This window comes from Pempheris klunzingeri, chromosome 3, assembly GCF_042242105.1.
Source record: "Pempheris klunzingeri isolate RE-2024b chromosome 3, fPemKlu1.hap1, whole genome shotgun sequence".
NCBI lineage: Eukaryota > Metazoa > Chordata > Actinopteri > Acropomatiformes > Pempheridae > Pempheris > Pempheris klunzingeri.
This window is the reverse complement of record NC_092014.1, coordinates 20,723,756-20,743,850: the sequence shown is the minus strand read 5'-3', so window position 1 is coordinate 20,743,850 and position 20,095 is coordinate 20,723,756. Positions and strand designations below refer to the sequence as shown.

The window sequence follows — 20,095 nt, the reverse complement described above, 5'->3', positions numbered from 1 at the left end:
CAAGAGAACCCCAAAATATTACAAACCAGGAATGTCCTTCGATGTTGCGGTAAGTTACTTACTTCCATTTACTCAAACTGACAGAAAGAGTATGGCTGAAAAGATCCTTCTCAGAAAACATTTCACTAACGAAATACAGTCACTCTTGAAATATAAGTCATATGCTGTGTAATGCTTCTTATTATTTATCATTGCAATGTTTTACTGTATTTTCATTATAATGCAAAGGTAGATTTTAACAGTTGAGATTTCAGAGAAAAAGAGAAACCCAACAATTTGGATCACTTTATACTATCTAAGACATAATATCTAGTGCACAGCTAGTGCAGTTTGCAGAAAAAATGAATCTAATTGAATTAATTTGACCTTAATCAGATGTGTTTCAGTAAAACTGTTTGTAGTTTTCTGTTTCCGTCAACTGTTTGTGACTCTGATGGCAGGTTGAGGTTGTGAATCCTGATGACACTCCGGCAGAGGGTGTTCCAGTTGTGGTCGATCCAGGCCAAGTGCATGGCTTGACCGCAGCCAACGGCATGGCGAGGCTTACCATCAATACAGGAACAAAAATCGGCACACTGACAATTACAGTAAGTATCTTACCTTTTTTTGCACTACATCCCCTCTGACAAATGAAAGCTCAAATCTACTTAAATGTTGACCAGCATTTTTGAAATGTGCTTGTAGTGGTGAACTCAAGACACTAAGATTGTGTGGTGGTTAGAACTGTTGCCTCACAACAGGATCGAATTGAACCCGGGGCATTTCTGCTTGGAGTCTGTGTGTTCCCCCGGGCTCATGTGGATTCTCTCCGGGCACTCTGAATTCCTCCACAGTCCAAAGACATGCAGTTAAATTGGTGACTCTAAATTGCCCATAGGTGTGAGTGTGACGATGAGTGGTTGTCTGTCTCTATATGTGTGGACCTTGTCATTTACTGGCGCCTCGTCCAGGGTGTACCCCACCTCTCACCCAATGTCAGCTCCAGCACCCTTGCGCCCCTTAGGGATAAGCGGTGTAGATGATGGATGGTTGCTGAAATCAAGAACAGCTATGACCAAACTATGCAGCTGTATGCAGATTTTTAGCTTCATTTGTTCATTGTTTTGGTTCTGCTGCCCACACATTAATGATACAGTACAAGAATGTTGAAAATACAGTGGTTGGATGTCTTCAAGCTAAAGAACAAGTAATCTTTCTCAGTGGGTCATGGATACCAATACAAAGCTAAAAGAAGACTGAATATTGAACTTCAATCTTTTAGGTGGACATAAACGCGACTCCTACAAATAAATGTAAATGTGTGTATATAAAAGTAAATGCTTTTGATAACATGTTAGCCATACCAACTTTATATGCCAATGACACATTAAATCAAGTTTGTGTATCTAATAACCATTCTTAACTCTAGCTGAGATGCAGTTGATGCTAACTGGATGTAAATTTAAAGTGCTTCACTTCAACAAATGAAAAGCAGACACTGACTTCCTGATGACAGTGGTGCCTGAAGCATATGTAGTTGCAGTGCTGTCTATAGTACTGAAACAGAGGGGAGAAGATGGAGACAGACAGACAGACCGAACACATCACTTGTTTCAGAACTTTTGGCCCAAACAGTCAGATAGGATAACAACAGAGAGTGAGAGAGAGAGAGAGAGAGAGAGAGAGACCATACAACTGTTGCTATATGACTCCCGCTGCTGATTTTGAGTGATTATCGTGAATGCTCCGATTAAGAAATGTAAAATAATTATTGTTTTGTTTGTAATGATTTTATTTTATATTTTTTTAGTTTTAACAGCTAGACATCCTCCAATGTGCTCCTGGTACTGGTAGAAAGCACCCTCTCAGTGTCCTGGGACCTCATGATTCACAAATTAAGCACTGCTCCCACACTTTGGAAGTTTTTCTCCCAGACAAGTTGAGCGATCAGATAGCTAAAAAGATTGAAAGCACAGCCAAGATGTTGCTCTGATGTTCCCGCATGTTTGGATAGTGGAAATTAGTCTCCCATAGTGATTTATTCACTCACATTAAGGAGAATGATTGAAAGCATATAAGTTATTTTAAAATTTCTATTAACAGTATTATTAATAGCATGATATTTATACCAAAGCAGGCTATATATCCCATATGGTTAGTTCAACATAAGAGAATTCCACTCTGCATTACAGTACTGTGTGTCGTGAATTTACAGACCACATTTTAGAATGTGGGAGTATTAGTTAAGTGTGAAGCTCCTCTGGTCGTGAATTGGTCATTTTATACTCACCTTCCATTAGTGTTCTCAGTAAGCAGGCGCCTGTTTCATAACCCAGAGACACTGGAACATTGAAATTGGGAAAGGCCCACTCATTTCTCAATGAACGACGTTAAATTATGTTGATGCTAAATCATCATCATCATCATCATCACACTACACTTTTCATGTACAGTGGGGCAAAAAAGTATTTAGTCAGCCACCAATTGTGCAAGTTCTCCCACTTAAAAAGATGAGAGGCCTGTAATTTTCATCATAGGTGCACTTCAACTATGAGAGACAAAATGAGAAAAAAAAAAAAAAAAAAAAAATCCAGAAAATCACATTGTCTGATTTTTAAAGAATTTATTTGCAAATTATGGTGGAAAATAAGTATTTGGTCAATAACAAAAGTTCATCTCAATCCTTTGTTGGCAATGACAGAGGTCAAATGTTTTCTGTAAGTCTTCACAAGGTTTTCACACACTGTTGCTGGTATTTTGGCCCATTCCTCCATGCAGATCTCCTCTAGAGCAGTGATGTTTTGGGGCTGTCGCTGGGCAACACGGACTTTCAACTCCCTCCAAAGATTTTCTATGGGGTTGAGATCTGGAGACTGGCTAGGCCACTCCAGGACCTTGAAATGCTTCTTACGAAGCCACTCCTTCGTTGCCCGGGCGGTGTGTTTGGGATCATTGTCATGCTGAAAGACCCAGCCACGTTTCATCTTCAATGCCCTTGCTGATGGAAGGAGGTTTTCACTCAAAATCTCATGATACATGGCCCCATTCATTCTTTCCTTTACACGGATCAGTTGTCCTGGTCCCTCTGCAGAACAACAGCCCCAAAGCATGATGTTTCCACCCCCATGCTTCACAGTAGGTATGGTGTTCTTTGGATGCAACTCAGCATTCTTTCTCCTCCAAACACGACAAGTTGAGTTTTTACCAAAAAGTTCTATTTTGGTTTCATCTGACCATATGACATTCTCCCAATCCTCTTCTGGATCATCCAAATGCTCTCTAGCAAACTTCAGACGGGCCTGGACATGTACTGGCTTAAGCAGGGGGATATGTCTGGCACTGCAGGATTTGAGTCCCTGGCGGCGTAGTGTGTTACTGATGGTAGCCTTTGTTACTTTGGTCCCAGCTCTCTGCAGGTCATTCACTAGGTTCCCCCCGTGTGGTTCTGGGATTTTTTGTTCACCATTCTTGTGATCATTTTGACCCCGCGGGGTGAGATCTTGCGTGGAGCCCCAGATCGAGGGAGATTATCAGTGGTCTTGTATGTCTTCCATTTTCTAATAATTGCTCCCACAGTTGATTTCTTCACACCAAGCTGCTTACCTATTGCAGATTCAGTCTTCCCAGCCTGGTGCAGGTCTACAATTTTGCTTCTGGTGTCCTTTGACAGCTCTTTGGTCTTGGCCATAGTGGAGTTTGGAGTGTGACTGTTTGAGGTTGTGGACAGGTGTCTTTTATACTGATAACGAGTTCAAACAGGTGCCATTAATACAGGTAACGAGTGGAGGACAGAGGAGCCTTTACAGAAGTTACAGGTCTGTGAGAGCCAGAAATCTTGCTTGTTTGTAGGTGACCAAATACTTATTTTACCGAGGAATTTACCAATTAATTCATTAAAAATCCTGCAATGTGATTTCCTGGATTCTTTCCCCCCATTCTGTCTCTCATAGTTGAAGTGTACCTATGATGAAAATTACAGGCCTCTCTCATCTTTTTAAGTGGGAGAACTTGCACAATTGGTGGCTGACTAAATACTTTTTTGCCCCACTGTATTATCTATGTAGCTGATTGTGTATGCTAATGTTACAGGTACCGGCTGGTACCAAGTAAACAGGTTATCAATTCTGCAAACAGAACAAATGAATGAGACAGGGCAACTTTGCTTCCGCTCGTTCAGCCTCGCTCAGCAGAATGAGGGAAACAGACCGTGATGCCGCAAAAGCCACAAAGCGACTGCTGCAAACACACAACACAAAGTGCCCCGCTGCCTCCTGCTGGCCAAAGGCGGGAATGACATGTTAATTCCCCACAACAAAACAAATGCATTGCCTACTGTGGACACCTTAAAAGCATGTTGCTACTGCTTATAAACACAAAATACATTATCATAATTGTGACTTCACAATTGTGGCGTCACACTAACATTGTGTCTCCTTGATTGCAGACAAAGACCGATGATCCTCATATTTCACATGACAGACAAGCATCAGCCAACATGACAGCTCTCCCGTATACCACCGAAAGCAACAGCTACATCCACATTGGTGAGGAATAGATAACTTTTTGCTCATGATGGTGGCAGTGCGCACCATGCACTCGGACTACTGACTTTCCAGCACTCATTGCAACATGTAATTTTCACAGGTGTTGATACAGCTGAGATGGAATTAGGAAAAAACATGAAAATCAACCTCATCCTCAAAAGGCAGTCAAACCAAAACTGTGACATCACATACCTGGTAAGAGATTTAAGATAAGATAAGATAGGATAAAATAAGATAAAATAAGATAGACTTTATTTATCCCTCCCCGGGGAAATTTACTTGTTACAGCAACAAAGGAGACAGAAAAGGTAGAGAAATTAGTCAGTTGTCAAACTATATAAGGTATATAACAAAATCAAAAAATAAATGCAAATAAAAAATTGAGAGAAAAAACAAACAAAACAAAACAATATATATATATATATATATATTCTTTTATTCCTTTATCCCACATAGTCACAAGTTGGATGAGTGCTGATGTCTAAATGTGTGTCCATAGGTCCTGAGCAGAGGTCAGCTGGTGACAAATGGTCGTTACAAGACAAGTGGCGAAGTACTGATTTCCCTGACACTTTCCATTACCAAAGAAATGCTGCCATCATTCCGCATCATAGCCTACTACCATACAGATGGCAATGAAGTGGTGTCAGATTCTGTTTGGGTGGATGTGAAAGACTCCTGCATGGGTTCGGTGAGACACACAACACTGATATAGCAGAAATTAAGTGGACAAAGAATACACCCAACACACACAATCTGACAGACATAGTCGTATATTTCTAGGACATATTTTTCATGTGCGTAACTGCTAACAAATACAAAACTGCATTTCTCATTTTTTGGCCTGTCATTCACATTTAGCTGAAACTGGAATCATCGAGAGCCGCTCCATCCTATCTGCCACGCAAGATGTTTGGTCTGAAGGTCACTGGAGACCCTGGGGCCACAGTGGGACTGGTGGCAGTTGACAAAGGCGTCTATGTCCTCAACAACAAGCACCGCCTCACCCAGAAAAAGGCACTTTCTATACTCTTAAAGTGGTTTGATTTGAAAAGCTACATATCAAATAAAAATTACACACGTTTACCTTCAAGTTTGTTAGCGTGTTGCTTCAAATAGTGCTTCAAGTAGTCAATGTCCAGTATAAATATGTTGCAGCAAATATGTTGCATGTTACATGTTTCTAATGCCATATCAGAACTGTTTACAGATGTCTGTTTACCTGTCACACTGTAACCTTAAGTCTTGTCTGTATGTCTTTCTTTCTTTGTGTGTGTGTGTGTGTGACCTCCACCCTGCTCAGGTGTGGGACCTTGTAGAGACGTATGACACAGGCTGCACCCCAGGTGGAGGGAAGGACGGTATGAGTGTGTTCTATGATGCTGGGCTGTTGTTCGAGTCCAGCACGGCTTCAGGGACTGCATACAGACAAGGTAACACTACCTCACTGGTATACCCATGACATATTACTAGATAGTGAGAGGCTTTCCTCATTCGAGTGCTCATTCGAAGTGTTGCATCTCGTCCACGCGTCTTACCTTACTCTGATTTTCAGAGCATGATATCATTTATACCAAGCAGAAATCCAGTCTGCGTCTCACCTTGTTGGGTTCTGTTAAAGATCTAGTCTGTGTTGCATTTCCAGAACTGAAATGTCCGGCCCCCAGCAGGAGGAAACGAAGGACCACAATAATGGACGTCACAACCAGCTTATGTAAGAACCACAAGCAACTCTGGACTACCCAGTCACCACATATTCAGTCATCTTCTGTCACATAGATCAGGTTTAAAGTGAGCTGAAACTCGTTTTAGCTACTTTTATTGAAAGTCTGTCCAATAGTGTAGAGAGAGGAAACCAGATTTTTCCCTTTCCCATTTTTTCCTTATTCAAATCAAGATTCTAAGGGTGGAGGGAATGTAAATAAAACTGACTTGACTCAACCAGAAGGACAAATTCTTTTTTTATTTTCCTCATTTGAAAAAGTTTCATTTACAACTTTTGAACTCACTTCTATCTCTCCTCCACAACCCTCTTTCCAGTGAGTAAATATCAAGACCAACTACAGCGTGACTGTTGTTCAGATGGCATGAAGAACACCCCGGTTTCGTACACCTGTGAGATTCGCAGCGAGTACATCACGGACGGTCAATCCTGTGTCGAGGCCTTCCTGCACTGTTGCAAAGAGATGGAAAGCCAGCGAGCTGAGAAGAAGGAGGAAAGCCTCCAACTGGCTCGCAGTAAGAGATGGGGACATAGGATGGGGTGAATACTTTCCATGGTCACACTGGTAGTTGGTCATTGCCTCCCAAAGAACAATAGTAACATTTTTAATGACACTTTAGGTGAGGAGGATGAAGGCAGTCTCTGGCAAATCCTTACCCGCACCAAGTTCCCTGAAAGTTGGCTGTGGTCAGATATCAAACTGCCTGCTTGCCCTCGACATTCACCAAACTGGTGAGTCTACTGACACCTATAAACACTAGAGACATAATAGACCAATAACTTCATTAACGACACCACTAGGATTTACAGCTACCCTTTACCTCTTTACATCTTTCTTTGTTTCAGTGGCACCACATCTTTTGAGAAGAATGTTCCTTTGCAAGATTCAATCACAACCTGGCAGTTCACTGGCATTAGCCTGTCGAGAACTCACGGTGAGGATTCAGTGACTAAAATCTGTCTTGAGTGTCAGTTGTGTTTCAGTTTAGACATGCTCCTCTTTCATCCCTTACACTTTTCATTCTTTCTCTGTTTGATTACATGTTTTGTTCCGTCCCTCTCATCTTTAAGGAATCTGTGTTGGCGATTCGTTAGAGGTAATTGTTCGGAAGGAATTCTTCATTGATCTCAGACTGCCCTACGCTGCTGTCCGGGGAGAGCAGGTGGAAATTAAAGCAATCCTCCACAACTACAGCCCAGATGATGCGCTTGTAAGTCTGTGTCACTCTGCTCCAGTGTTTCAGGATAGAGCCGATAAGACCATGATGTTTTTCTGGGAAGTTTGCAAACAAAAGGGCAAACACAGCAATTTATGTTGTAATGCTAAAAAAAAAAAAAAAACTTGCTCCATTTTAGCCTCTTTAAAGCCCCCCTCTTTAAAGCTCTTATCAAGGCTAGGCACTGGACCAGGTAGAACCCAAAAGCAAGACAGGAAACTCTCAGACAGGTGAACACTTTAATAAGGACTGACAGGCAACCAATACTTACGGACGTGGGCAATGACAAAATACTTAACAAGATACAATTGTCACAAAAGAGTCCAAAGGCTTGGCAAGATATAATTGGCAACTTGAACGCTCGACAAGACAAGACAATCTGGCACAGGACACAGGGAGATGCAGACAATATATACACAAGGTAATGGGGAACAGGTGGAAACAATCAGGGCGGGGCGGACAATCACACAGGCGGGAAACACACAAGGGCAGGAAGTCAAGAGCCTGAAACGAGAGGAGAGTTTAGTTTTCACAATAAAACAGGAAGTGAGAGACAAGACCACACGCCAGTGAACACAGACAACTTAACAAACACGAGGAGACATAACAGCTCTGTCTACTCTGATTGGTCAACTCCCACATGCATGAGCAAGCACCCCCCACCAACCTCTACATGAGCTTTTCTGTCTTTGGAGAAGTAGCCCCATGAGCCAAGCAACATGCTAACCTGTCAAATAACTGTTGTGTTTTACAGTCACTGTGAGAAATTGTATGTGTGTGACAAACAGGAACAAACCTAAACAGCATTTTCTCACACATTTACTCAAAGATGGAGGAGGAGAAAAAAGGGAAGAGGAGGGTCTTTTCTCTAAGTTTGAGTCTCTAGAATCACCAGGGATACATTTTTATGTTGAAAGTGCATTTTGCATGATATGTCCCCTTTAATACTGGGAATTGTACAAGGTGCGGCACAAAAGAGAATGAATGAAATCCTTTCTCCAGTCTGATATGTCTTGGCTGCAGACTTAGGGCACCCATGTTGAAATATTTACAGTGTGCCTTTTGATTCTCAAGATGAATTTGTGGAAACTTAAAGCATTACATCAAATTAGGGATGCATCATTGTTAGTGACCTAAAATAAAACTGCTGATTTATGATCCTTACTATCCACTCAATGGGGGCCTTTATCTTTGATCAAATACACCTATCGGTATCTTTCTCCACCTTTGTCTCGTCTTCAAGGTGCGTGTGGAGCTGATTGAAGAGAAGCATGTGTGCAGCGCAGCCTCAAAACATGGGAAGTATCGTCAGGAGGTCAGAGTTGGGCACCAATCTACACGATCTGTACCCTTCATCATTATTCCCATGAAGGAAGGACAATACCGCATTGAGGTCAAAGCAGCCATTAAAGACTCAGGGTTCAGTGATGGAATCATGAAGATGCTTCGGGTGGTGGTAAGAGAAGTGTGCTCCATGTCGTGGGCTAAGAGTGGTTTTATACCACTCAGCTCAAATTACATTTTGTCTCAGGCCTGTAACGCATTTGTGGCTACTGTCAGGTAGTTGCAGCCACTTTGGGATGGGATACTGTGAATGGCCACTTCTTTGAGAGTGTAATCAAGTGATATTCAACAATTCCTCCAGATTGAATAACAAAAAATGTGTATATACTCATAGAAGCGTCTTCTGATCTGACGTCCCTATCAGTTGGATGATATCATGTGTCTGTGCCATCCAAAATCCTTACATATCACTTAGAAATTAGATAATCAATTTGTTCATGTTACAACGCTGTGGTTAAGTTTTTGGTTAGGTTTAAGCACAAAAAAGAACTTTGTTAGGTTATGGGAAAGAATAATTGTTTAGGGTTTAGTTTTTAATTTGAGTTTAAGTGCATTGATAAGTTTAGGGTGCATCATATTTGGGATGAAATGATTACTTTCTTAAGGTTGCGGGAGCTTTGTCGTCATGGTTACAGCAATAACCACGTAGTTAAGGTTTGGGAGTAATTGTAGTCGTGCTTTTACTAACAGCAGCACTGACTGTCGGTTGGAAAGGGGATATGAACAGCAAGTCAGTATAGAGAAACAGACATCTTTTGGGGCTTAACTTTGATGCAAATTTATATGTATGATCTGAAATGAAGAAAGAGAAAGAGAATATTTTAATAAGCAAACCATATTGTATCTTGCTTTTTCTCTTGTTTTTTCAGCCAGAGGGCGTGCTGGTTAAATCTTCTCAGATTGTTACTCTAAACCCCACTACTAAAGGTGTAGGTGAGTTTACCCATTACATTGCGACAAAATATATGTATGACATAATATATGTATATAATATATATATGATATATAATATTATGTGTTTATCACTTGTTAACTGATTACCCAACTCTTGCTTTAGGTGGTAAACAAGTAGAAGTTATCAACAGTGGAATTCCCTTGAAAGATTTGGTACCACATTCACCTACAGGCACGCAGATCTCCTTGACAGGTCTGTCTGGAAAAGATCACCTCAACATGTCTGTTTAATTGTTTCTTACCATTGGTTTATAATGCATAATGCTTTTCTTCTTTGTTTGTGTGTATGTGCGTGCAGGGAGAGAACAAGTAGCTGCACTGCTGGAGAACGCCGTTAGTGGGAATTCAATGGGTAGTTTGATCGTCCAGCCCTCAGGCTGTGGAGAGCAGAACATGGCCGGCATGACCCTACCTGTCATTGCAACCACATATTTGGACAAAACCAACCAGTGGGAAGCTGTGGGCTTCCAGAAACGTGCTGAAGCCCTCCAACACATCAAAACAGGTAGGAACACACAGAAGTATTCATTAGCACACATACCATAAACTCTGTGGGATTTAGAATCTTGGCCACTGAGAATAAATGGTCTGAATGCAACACACAAACACATATACAAAATAAAAACTATACCAATAATTTGAAAGATGCTCCAATCACAAAAAACAGGACTCATCAGTCAGTTAAAAGGTTGTGTGTTTTTATTTGTTTCCAGGCTACCGGAACCAGCTTGCATACCGTAAAAAAAAAGATGGGTCTTTTGCTGTATGGCCCAAGCGCCAAAGTAGCTCCTGGTGAGTCATCCACAGATTTGTGTGTTTCAGTTGTCTACAAATCCTATTTAGATTCTGACTGGATGTAAGTCATGTGCCAATAAATAAAACTATACTGTTACACCTCCTCTCCTCTCCTCTCCTCTCCTCTCCTCTCCTCTCCTCTCCTCTCCTCTCCTCTCCTCTCCTCTCCTCTCCTCTCTAAGGTTGACAGCCTATGTTGCCAAAGTGTTTGCCATGGCCAACGGTCTGATTGCAGTGCAAAGCGGCCACATCTGTGACGCTGTCAAGTTTCTGATTCTCAACGCACAGCGACCTGACGGCATGTTTAGAGAAGTTGGATATGTGTACAGTAATGCAATGCGTGTGCGTCCACTGACCTCATTAACTTGCTCAAAAAAGATAATCAAGATGAAAACAATTACATGTCATTGACAGTCATCTTATAAGAATAAAAACTTGCTTGTGTGTGTGTACATGTGTAGGGTGATGTGCAAGGCAGAGATTCAGACGCCTCCATGACGGCCTTCTGCCTCATCGCTATGCAGGAGACACGCACACTATGTGCTGCCTCTGTTAATGTGAGTATCTCCTCTGTTTTCTCTTCCCCTCACTTCTTTTATTACTTCATTTATTTGCTCCACACTAGTGATGGGAAAAACCAAGCTGCCTGAAGCACAGAACCACTATGAAGCAATTTGACTTTTATTGTTCGTGTCCAGCTGTACGTTCTTGAGAGGCAAATAACATAGTTTACAATGGTATGTTTATACACTCAAAATACTTAATAATTTTTTGATCAATGGGTTCTTCACCTCAGACAGAAGTAGACAATAATCAGTTTGCATTTCTAGCCACCAGGCACTGCCAGATGTTGTCAAATCTAGTCAAGCTAACATTTGCCATCACTGTCTTTCAATATTGTAGCAGATTAACAAGGACACCCCATATTAAAACCACCTGTTTGATACAAGTGTGACATAATACAGCCTCATTTGTGGTCACGTGATCGTTGGCGAGGCACCAGAACATTTTTCTGCTCAGCTATTGTCCCAGGATCAAATGTTGCAACATTCCTGAACAGAAGTGTTATGCATTACTGTTATGTGACTGTGACTCTCCTTATTCTCCTTTCTCCATGTGTGCCTTCTTTTCCCTTGTGTCCAGAGTCTACCAAGCAGTGTAGACAAAGCAGTGGCCTACCTGGAGAGGCGTCTGCCCAGCCTCACCTACTCATATGCTGTTGCCATGACATCATACGCCTTGGCCAATGAAAACAAACTGAACCAGGAGATTCTCTTGAAGTTTGCTTCTGCAGGTGCTGACATGCTGTAATATTCCTAATCTAATATTTATAAATAGAGTTAATAAGTGTATAGATTCAAAAATATTACATATCCACAGTGGTATACCAATGGGTTATCAATGCATGATTTTTTTTGCTCAGTACAGAAATCTGAAGATATATTTTTAGAAACAGTGTCTCATTACCATAGAGAGGTCCTGCTCAGTAAATGTATTTCTAACATTTTTGAATAACAAATTTAAGATATTGTTATCAAAAATGTTTGTGTTTATTTTAAAAACATCTTATATTTCTCTCAAATATCAATACTGGTATTGACTTAATAAATCCTTTGTTTAGATCCAAAATCCAAGATTGAGGAATTAATAATAAATGAAGCTTGTTTCAGGTATAATATAATAAGGATATTTGTCTGTGTTTTCCTTAGACAAGTCCCACTGGCCAGTACCTAAAGGACCTGTTTACACCTTGGAGGCCACAGCTTATGCTCTTCTTGCTCTGGTCAAGGCTGAGGTGAGCATTTCCCACTTATATGTCTTTCACCAGGATGCCGTTGTTACATGCTCAGAATGAAACATGCTCAGGTTCAAAATGTTGCACCACATTTAATTACATGGATTAATGCTGTGTTTACTAAACATATATCTAACTAAACAGCACAGATACACTTGTGATTTACATTCTGTGGTGCTATCACTGATACAAATAATATACTAAAACTATCAAATATCTCTGTGTTTCTTAATTTCGAAATTGGAGGGGGGCCTCTCATGTGCATTGAGTGTTTTATAAACAAATATTTACCACAAGAGCATTGTGCAGTTGGTCTGTTAACCCCGTATGGACCACACTCTCTCCCACGAAGTGAAATGTCTCCCGACATTTCCAGGAGTCTGCCTCAAATCACAGTGTCGCAGTCTAATAGCCCAGAATAACTAAGCACTGTCTCTCTCTGTGTGAGTACTGTCTTACCAGTTGTGCCTGGTCTGCTACAGACTCACCACTTTCAGCTCCGTCTGGGCCCAGTTCAGGTGCCTAAAGCAGTAGTGACATACCTTCTTTGCTCCCTAGGGGCATATACTCTTAGCTCTGCAGTGACGCTTCCTCTCCAGGGTGCAGGGTACTCTGCTGAGGGTGGAAAGGGTTGCCTCTGCTGCCTTCCCCTGATCAAAATGTGCCACTGTGGTCGTTATGTGAGTTGATGTCTGACTTAGGCTGCTACAGTAGAGTTGTGGTCCGATGCTTTTTGTGGGGCTCTGGGGGCCTCAGTGGCTAAGGAGTCTTGACTGACAACAGCTCAAGTAGTAGGTTCTCACATAACAGCAGAGGCTTTCTGTGAACCACTCTGTCCCTCCCTTTGCAATTTTCTATTCTATTTTCACTAAAGTGTAATCAAAAATCACAGAAAATTTCAACAATTTACTTACCTTCTGTTAAAAAAGGCCTATGAAGATGCAAGACCTATTGTCAGATGGTTCAACCAACAGCAGAAGGTGGGCGGACATTATGGATCAACTCAGGTAATACATAAGTCCTCTGTCCATATTGATACAGTTATGTAGCTCATTTTTCTTTCAGCTAATCTTGGTTAATAACCTATTTTTTCATAAATCTTGTTTTCTTCCCCTCACTCTTTTTCTCTACAGGCCACTATAATGGTGTACCAGGCTGTGGCTGATTACTGGGCCAATGCTAAAGAACCAGAGTATGATTTGAATGTGGACATCTTGTTTCCAGGCAGATTAAAACTTGAAAAGTACAACTTCAACAGAGAAAACCACTACACCACAAGAACATCTAAAGTGAGAACACACACTGTCTCATACAAACAAACTTACAGTGGCATATTATTATCATTATTATCTCTGCCAGATGTAAGCCTGGTGGGGATTATGCATTTGGTCATGTTTGGACGTGTGTGTGTGTGTGTGTGTGTGTGTGTGTGTCAGTCTGTCCGCAGCTAATCTCGCTACTACTACCAATCAGCCTAATATTTTTCATGAAAACCTGTGCCTATATGCTGATTGACTTCTTGCAGTTGCAGTGATTCACAATTTTTGTAAAACCTATTTCATTGACAGTTTTATACCGTCAATGACTGCTGACACCTCATTCCCCTTAACCGGTTGACAGGGACTGCAAGTGATTAATAACTCCTTTATTTTGACATAACAGAGCGCGAGTTATTTCGAGCTGTCAGCTAGCCTCGTCTGTTGCAGGTCATGTTTTGGACTTTCTTGTTTTGGACTGCAGATTAATTCCATTGATGATACATTATGATACAGTTATCTTCATGAACATCTTGACTGTAAGTGAGCTGGAATGACAGCTCTAGTGTCGAAGTCTGTTCCCTCATTAGGTAGTGTTTGCCAAAACACTATCTGATCCAGGCTTAACATTTGGTTATGGTTAAGCTTACTGTAGCAGTAGGAAACTACTGAGTGCATTTGGTTCTTGCTGTTTTCTATGTTCTTTCTTCTGATCCCTGTGTGTGTGTGTGTGTGTGTGTGTGTGTGTGTGCATATTCAAATTCAAACAGATAAATAACATAAACCAGGATGTGAAAGTGACTGCCACGGGCACAGGAGAGGCAACCGTGACAGTAAGTAAAATCTGTTTTAAAATTTGTTGAAGGGTCCTTTGAATTTCAGATGAGACCAGAAGTTTTCTTTTTACCTTGTTGAGACTGTGTTATTAAGACAGATGCCTGTCAGCTTATCACGTTCTAAGATACACTTTGACCTATGTGACAGATGGTGTCGCTGTATTACGCTCTGCCTAAAGAAAAAGAGGATGACTGTCAGAGGTTTAACCTGTCAGTGCAGCTCCTCCCAGGTAATGTGTCTTCATTTAATGTTTTCTTGTTTTTGTCAAATAAACTAAATGCTCATCTAATTAATGTTTTTCTCCTCCAGATAAATTGGTTGAAGATATGCAGACATACAAGCTGAAAATAGAGGTTTTGTGAGTACAATCAAGAACTCATGATTGCGAGTGCCACAGTGACATGACAAAGACCATTTCCTGTCCACTTATAGCCCCTACATTACTTCACTCCTTCCCAATTTGGTTTCTGTTACTCTCATACATTTTAATTGCTCTGGCCTCCATGTCCCTGGTTTCCATATTATTTACCATAATTTTACACTTTTCTTTCATCAGAAAAATACGATGGTGTAAACTTTAACATTCTTTTGAACGAGATTTCACACCAATTTGAACTCATCAGCAGCCCATTCCCACTAGGATACATTGTAGTTGAAACACCTGAAATTGACATTTGATAAAAGGCATTGCTTTCTTAATCTCCACTTTATTTATGTTTTTATTTTAATTATTCAATCCATTTTCTCTACAGGTACAAGGACAAGGAGCGTGATGCCACCATGTCAATCTTGGATATTGGCTTGTTAACTGGCTTCACCCCAAACAAAAATGACCTCGACTTAGTAAGAAATTCCACAGATACACTTATAGCCACATGAGGTTGTTTGGAGAAATAACATGTATTTTATGGTCAATAAACTTGCCTGATGTCTGTTTGTGTGTGTGTGTGTAGCTGTCCAAAGGTCGTGCTCGCACAATTTCAAAATATGAGATGAACACAGCCCTGTCAGAAAAAGGCTCACTCATCATCTACCTGGATAAGGTAAGTCATCAGTGTTCCCCACCTCTGTCCCCCTTTATCCCCATCTCACCCTTTCTTTACATCTCTACTTGCAGGTTTCTCACACGCGAACAGAGGAGATTGCTTTTAGGATTGAACAGACGATGAAAGTTGGCGTCATACAACCAGCTGCCGTGTCTGTCTATGAATACTATGACCGTGAGTCTCAAAGACACTCAGAAACATATATTTGCTCCATGAGCTAAAGCTTTTCTTTCTTTGATACCAATACATTTCCGAGTACATGACACTGTGCAGACGTGGGCAGTGTTACATTTTCAAAGCGTTTAATGTATATTTTTTATTTATATTTTTCAAATGTCTTTCTCTCTTGTAGAAACACATTGTGTGAAGTTCTACCACCCAGAGAGGAGAGGTGGACAGCTACTGCGGCTCTGTAGAGGTGATGAATGCACATGTGCTGAAGGTAAACAGGATGATGTCTGACTGACGTCCTGATCTATCTACTATAAGTATAAATTTGTTTCATCTGAAACTCTTGAAGGAAAGCCTAAACACAATTTCACCACTGCGCTTCAGTGATCAGTTGTTTGGGGTTTATCACCCTGTATTGTCTGTAGACTGCAGCAGTTTATTATTGTAAAGTCGGGGGACTCGAGGCTGAGAGAAGATTAAACAAGAGCAACGCACACCTGCAGGATCTCGTGGGACCAGAGCAGCAGTCTAGCAACAGAATAACTGACTAACTAACTTAAAGTGTGACCTAGATACAGCTGCACTCTCCATCTACATGCACATCCTCTGCACGTGCTTGTTCAAGTCATCAGTCATCAGTTGGGTATTCACTTGGTGCCGATTGTGTGTCTCCAGAAAACTGCAGTATGCAGAAGAAGGGCGACATCAGCGATGACCTGCGCACAATCAAGATTTGTGAGACTACATTGGAGACTAAAATAGATTTCGGTAAGGGAGTGTAAATGGACAGCATTTATATAGTGCTTTTAACCAAAGAACTAGATGTGTATGTTCATGTGAGTAAGACCTTAAGGGAACAAGTAAACAAGGGAACAAGTGGGCTAACAATCTGTGGTTTGTCTGTCCTCAGCATACAAAGTGAGACTGGAAGAATTTAAAGATGATTTGTCCACTGACATTTACACAATGCGGGTAATGGAAGTGATCAAAGAAGGTGGGTGTTTATGTTTGAACTGCCTGAGACGTACTAATGATGACTAATGGTGCCTTAAAGGTGGATCTGACATATTAATATTTTGCTCTCTTTGTACTGCACTTTGTACAGTATCTCAGTGGTGTTTCCAGTCAAAAAGAAACATTCATGGCCATTTAAAGGAAAAGTTTGACATTTTAGGAAAGAGTTTGATGTACAGTGATCAGGAATCGCAGTCTGTGACTGTCCTGGTTTCAAGCTCAGTGTCCGGAGTCCCAGCAAATGTCTATAAAACACTAAAATTTCACAATTGGAATAATCATAAGATAATATTATGCTTATTTTCAGCACTTGCGTAGATATTTATTACATTCCATCCCAGTCATTATGACGTAACCCAATATATATAAACACAAACAATGTTCCACATGGCTGAATTCAACACAGATTGCTCTGTATGCGTGTCAATCAATGTGTCGTTGTCAACACTGTTGCTAGCCTGCGAGTCATGCTTGCAGCTCTTTGTGACGAGACTTGTCGCACAGAAATATGTGGTATGACCGTGACTTCTTAACACTATGTTCTCGTGATCTTTTTCTTTTCTTGTTTATGTAAAACTGACATATATCAGTACACAAACATTAACATGGGCATATACAGAAGGTAATCATTATACACATAACTGCATACACAATTTCTATCAAATGTACAATGTATTGCACGAAAAACACAGTTGCAAGTCACAGTGACAGAGTACTGGTGCAACTGCTATGTAGCAAACATTTCACCAAAACAACAAAACGTGCTTTTTTTTTTAACATGAAGCTTACTAAACACACAGAGAGAGACAGAGAGAGAGAAACAAAACTGCTGCTGAATAGAGTGTAGATATTTATGGGAGCTGTGAGAAAGTTGCTAAAAGAAGGACAGAGCTGTGAGCGAGTGAGTAATTAGCTGCTTTTATGAAAGATATAGCAAGAACAGTGGGTTGAGAGCAGCAAAAACGCTACGAGTGACAGGAACACTGGCAGGAATGAGACAATATGATTAATGCAGCACATCAGGTCACAACTTCATCTGGACAGACTGCTAAATTTTAGATTTTTTTCCAGTAGCCTCTAATTAAGATGTGTTGAGTTTATTGATGTTATTCATTAAGTGTAGATGCTTTTTGTTTCTTTTACGTTATTTCATTTGATTACTTTTGACATTTCATGGATTAATATTTACCTTTTTTACATTGTAATCACAAATAATTCCAATTGTCTTCCATGAGCTGAATGTTTGCATATCCATATTGATGTTGTTAAATGGTTTTAAATACACTGACTATTTGTTGATTGTATACTGTTTTCTTTTTTGCCCTAAAAATGAATTCCAGGAATGACCTTCTCTCTCTTCTCCTGTATTTATACTACAGGAAGTTATGATGTGGGTCCCGAGGGTAAACTACGCACATTCCTCAGTTATCCACACTGCAGGGTGTCTTTAGATTTGAAGACCGGCAAAACGTACCTGATCATGGGCACATCCAAAGATATTCACAGAGATGACGAAAACCAGTTGTAAGTTTATTCTGTTTCACTGTTTTCTAAAGTTTCCCTATCTTATACTTGAGTATACATATTTCTGTTACCAGTGATAATAGTTCATACTTTTTTTTGAGGGAAGGATGGCTTTTCTTTTTCCATGTTATGTTCCTGCACGTTATAGATAACTGGCTACATCTAGACCAAATGTGTTTTTCACTTTGCTCTCCTCAGGTTTCAGTATGTACTTGGCGAGAGAACCTGGATCGAGCACTGGCCCACAACAGCAGAGTGTCAGACCAATGAATACAGACCTGTTTGTTTGGGCTTGGAGATCATGAAGGAGCAGTACCTATACATTGGATGTCAGCAGAAGTGAAACTTCTTTTCAAATTGATTTCATTCATTTTGCATTTCTCTTATTCTATAAAACTGTTACTACCATGAGATAAGTGCTGCAAACTTTACAATGTTGCACTATAATGATTAAAATGTAATGGTCTTAATCTCATTGTCTGTTTCTCATAGATGTGATTGTCTTTTTGAGCTTTAATCTACTTTTCTGAGTCAAAAATCCCCAAAACAAAACAGTTGGAAATGCTTTTCTCTATATTTAATTTATAGCCTGGAATTCAACAAAATCTCTCCAAAGTTCTTTAGCATAGATTTTAATACAAGGTGTCCACAGGATCTTAAAACGTATTTTAAGTAGGTAGATCAATTTAGCAACAATTAAGGTAATTAAAAGGTAATAAAAAGTCTTTAACCTTATTTTCCAAGGTATTACACTTCATAGTGGGATTTTATTCATGGAATCCTGCTAAATTTGACATCATCTGAAAGGGACAAACAACAACAATGTCCCACTGACTGCAAATACAATTCAGATCTTTGAACAAGCGGTTTGAGGACATTAAGTCTGAACCATGGCGGATGCCCTGTGGAAATAACCATGAGGTGTATAAATGTAGCATCGATGGGGACCAACACTGTCCAGTCCCACAAAGCTGCTAATAGTTCTGACCTCAAAAGAAGAACAGTTCAGTTATTAAAACTGATTTTTGATCTATGTCCTCACAGTGTTGCATGATGGGGGAGGTGTGTTTTCCCCCCAAATACCCTTTGACTTTGGATTTGTTTTCCAGTCCAGAAACATTTGAAGTGACACCTTGATCATTATCGAACCATAGTGGTGCGATTGAGCTCTACATATGTTATTTGCTGTCTGCTCTGTGGTTAGATTGAATATTTTTAAACTGTACATGGTATGTTCATCTGATATTCCATGATCCAGTTCCAGTGTTAATCCTAGTCTAACCCTCTGGTTATATTTTTAAGTTTTACTATTAGCTTCGCCGAAGCAACACTTCTGTTAATTCAAACATGTTATAGGCATTATTGTGTACTTGAGACAGGAGCCTGTTCCTATTTAAATCTGCACAGATTTTGATACTAAACCTCAAATTTTTTTGGTGATTTCTTACAGTTGCTCAGTTGTTCCCCATGAGCAAAACGTTACTTTTTTGCAAACCTTTAAAGCAAAATAACATCCATTCATGAAGAGGACTCTCTGCAACCGAAAAGCATGACAGACCATCTACAAATATGGAGCAGTGCTATCAGCCATCTGACTGCACCCAATCAAGCTTTTGTGCCAAGTGATTTCAATAACAAACATAAAAAACAATAACATAAATAACAACAAAGATTTCAAGAGTATCTATGTGTGAACATGCGTGTTATGAGGAACAAGATTGTGTTACTGGCTCTGGTGTGTTACTGGTATTACTCTTTCTAATAACCTGTGCACTGGGTTAGTCACTCAAGTTATTCTTGCGCTTTGTTCCCCTGCCCATCTGAATTATGCTGTAACAAACTAACTAAGACTGCTTGGTTGTGCTATCTTACAATCATTGCATAGTAAATGTAACT

The 20,095-nt window shown here is 40.3% G+C and overlaps 1 protein-coding gene across 1 annotated transcript in view; it reads left to right on the top strand.

Moving 5' to 3' along the window:
- Positions 1-18,542, top strand: part of LOC139199402 (complement C3-like) — a 52,683-nt gene extending 34,141 nt beyond the window's left edge. The window contains 25 exon segments of the mRNA XM_070828469.1: positions 5,827-5,956; positions 6,169-6,237; positions 6,564-6,761; positions 6,867-6,978; positions 7,093-7,181; positions 7,318-7,457; positions 8,707-8,919; positions 9,677-9,740; positions 9,865-9,954; positions 10,060-10,266; positions 10,475-10,553; positions 10,739-10,822; positions 10,993-11,113; positions 13,485-13,640; positions 14,378-14,440; positions 14,592-14,673; positions 14,754-14,802; positions 15,197-15,287; positions 15,398-15,487; positions 15,562-15,664; positions 15,843-15,932; positions 16,337-16,429; positions 16,572-16,655; positions 18,055-18,199; positions 18,398-18,542. Coding sequence (XP_070684570.1) covers positions 5,827-5,956; positions 6,169-6,237; positions 6,564-6,761; positions 6,867-6,978; positions 7,093-7,181; positions 7,318-7,457; positions 8,707-8,919; positions 9,677-9,740; positions 9,865-9,954; positions 10,060-10,266; positions 10,475-10,553; positions 10,739-10,822; positions 10,993-11,113; positions 13,485-13,640; positions 14,378-14,440; positions 14,592-14,673; positions 14,754-14,802; positions 15,197-15,287; positions 15,398-15,487; positions 15,562-15,664; positions 15,843-15,932; positions 16,337-16,429; positions 16,572-16,655; positions 18,055-18,199; positions 18,398-18,542 — 2,787 coding nt within the window.
- Positions 18,543-20,095: the final 1,553 nt, after the last annotated feature.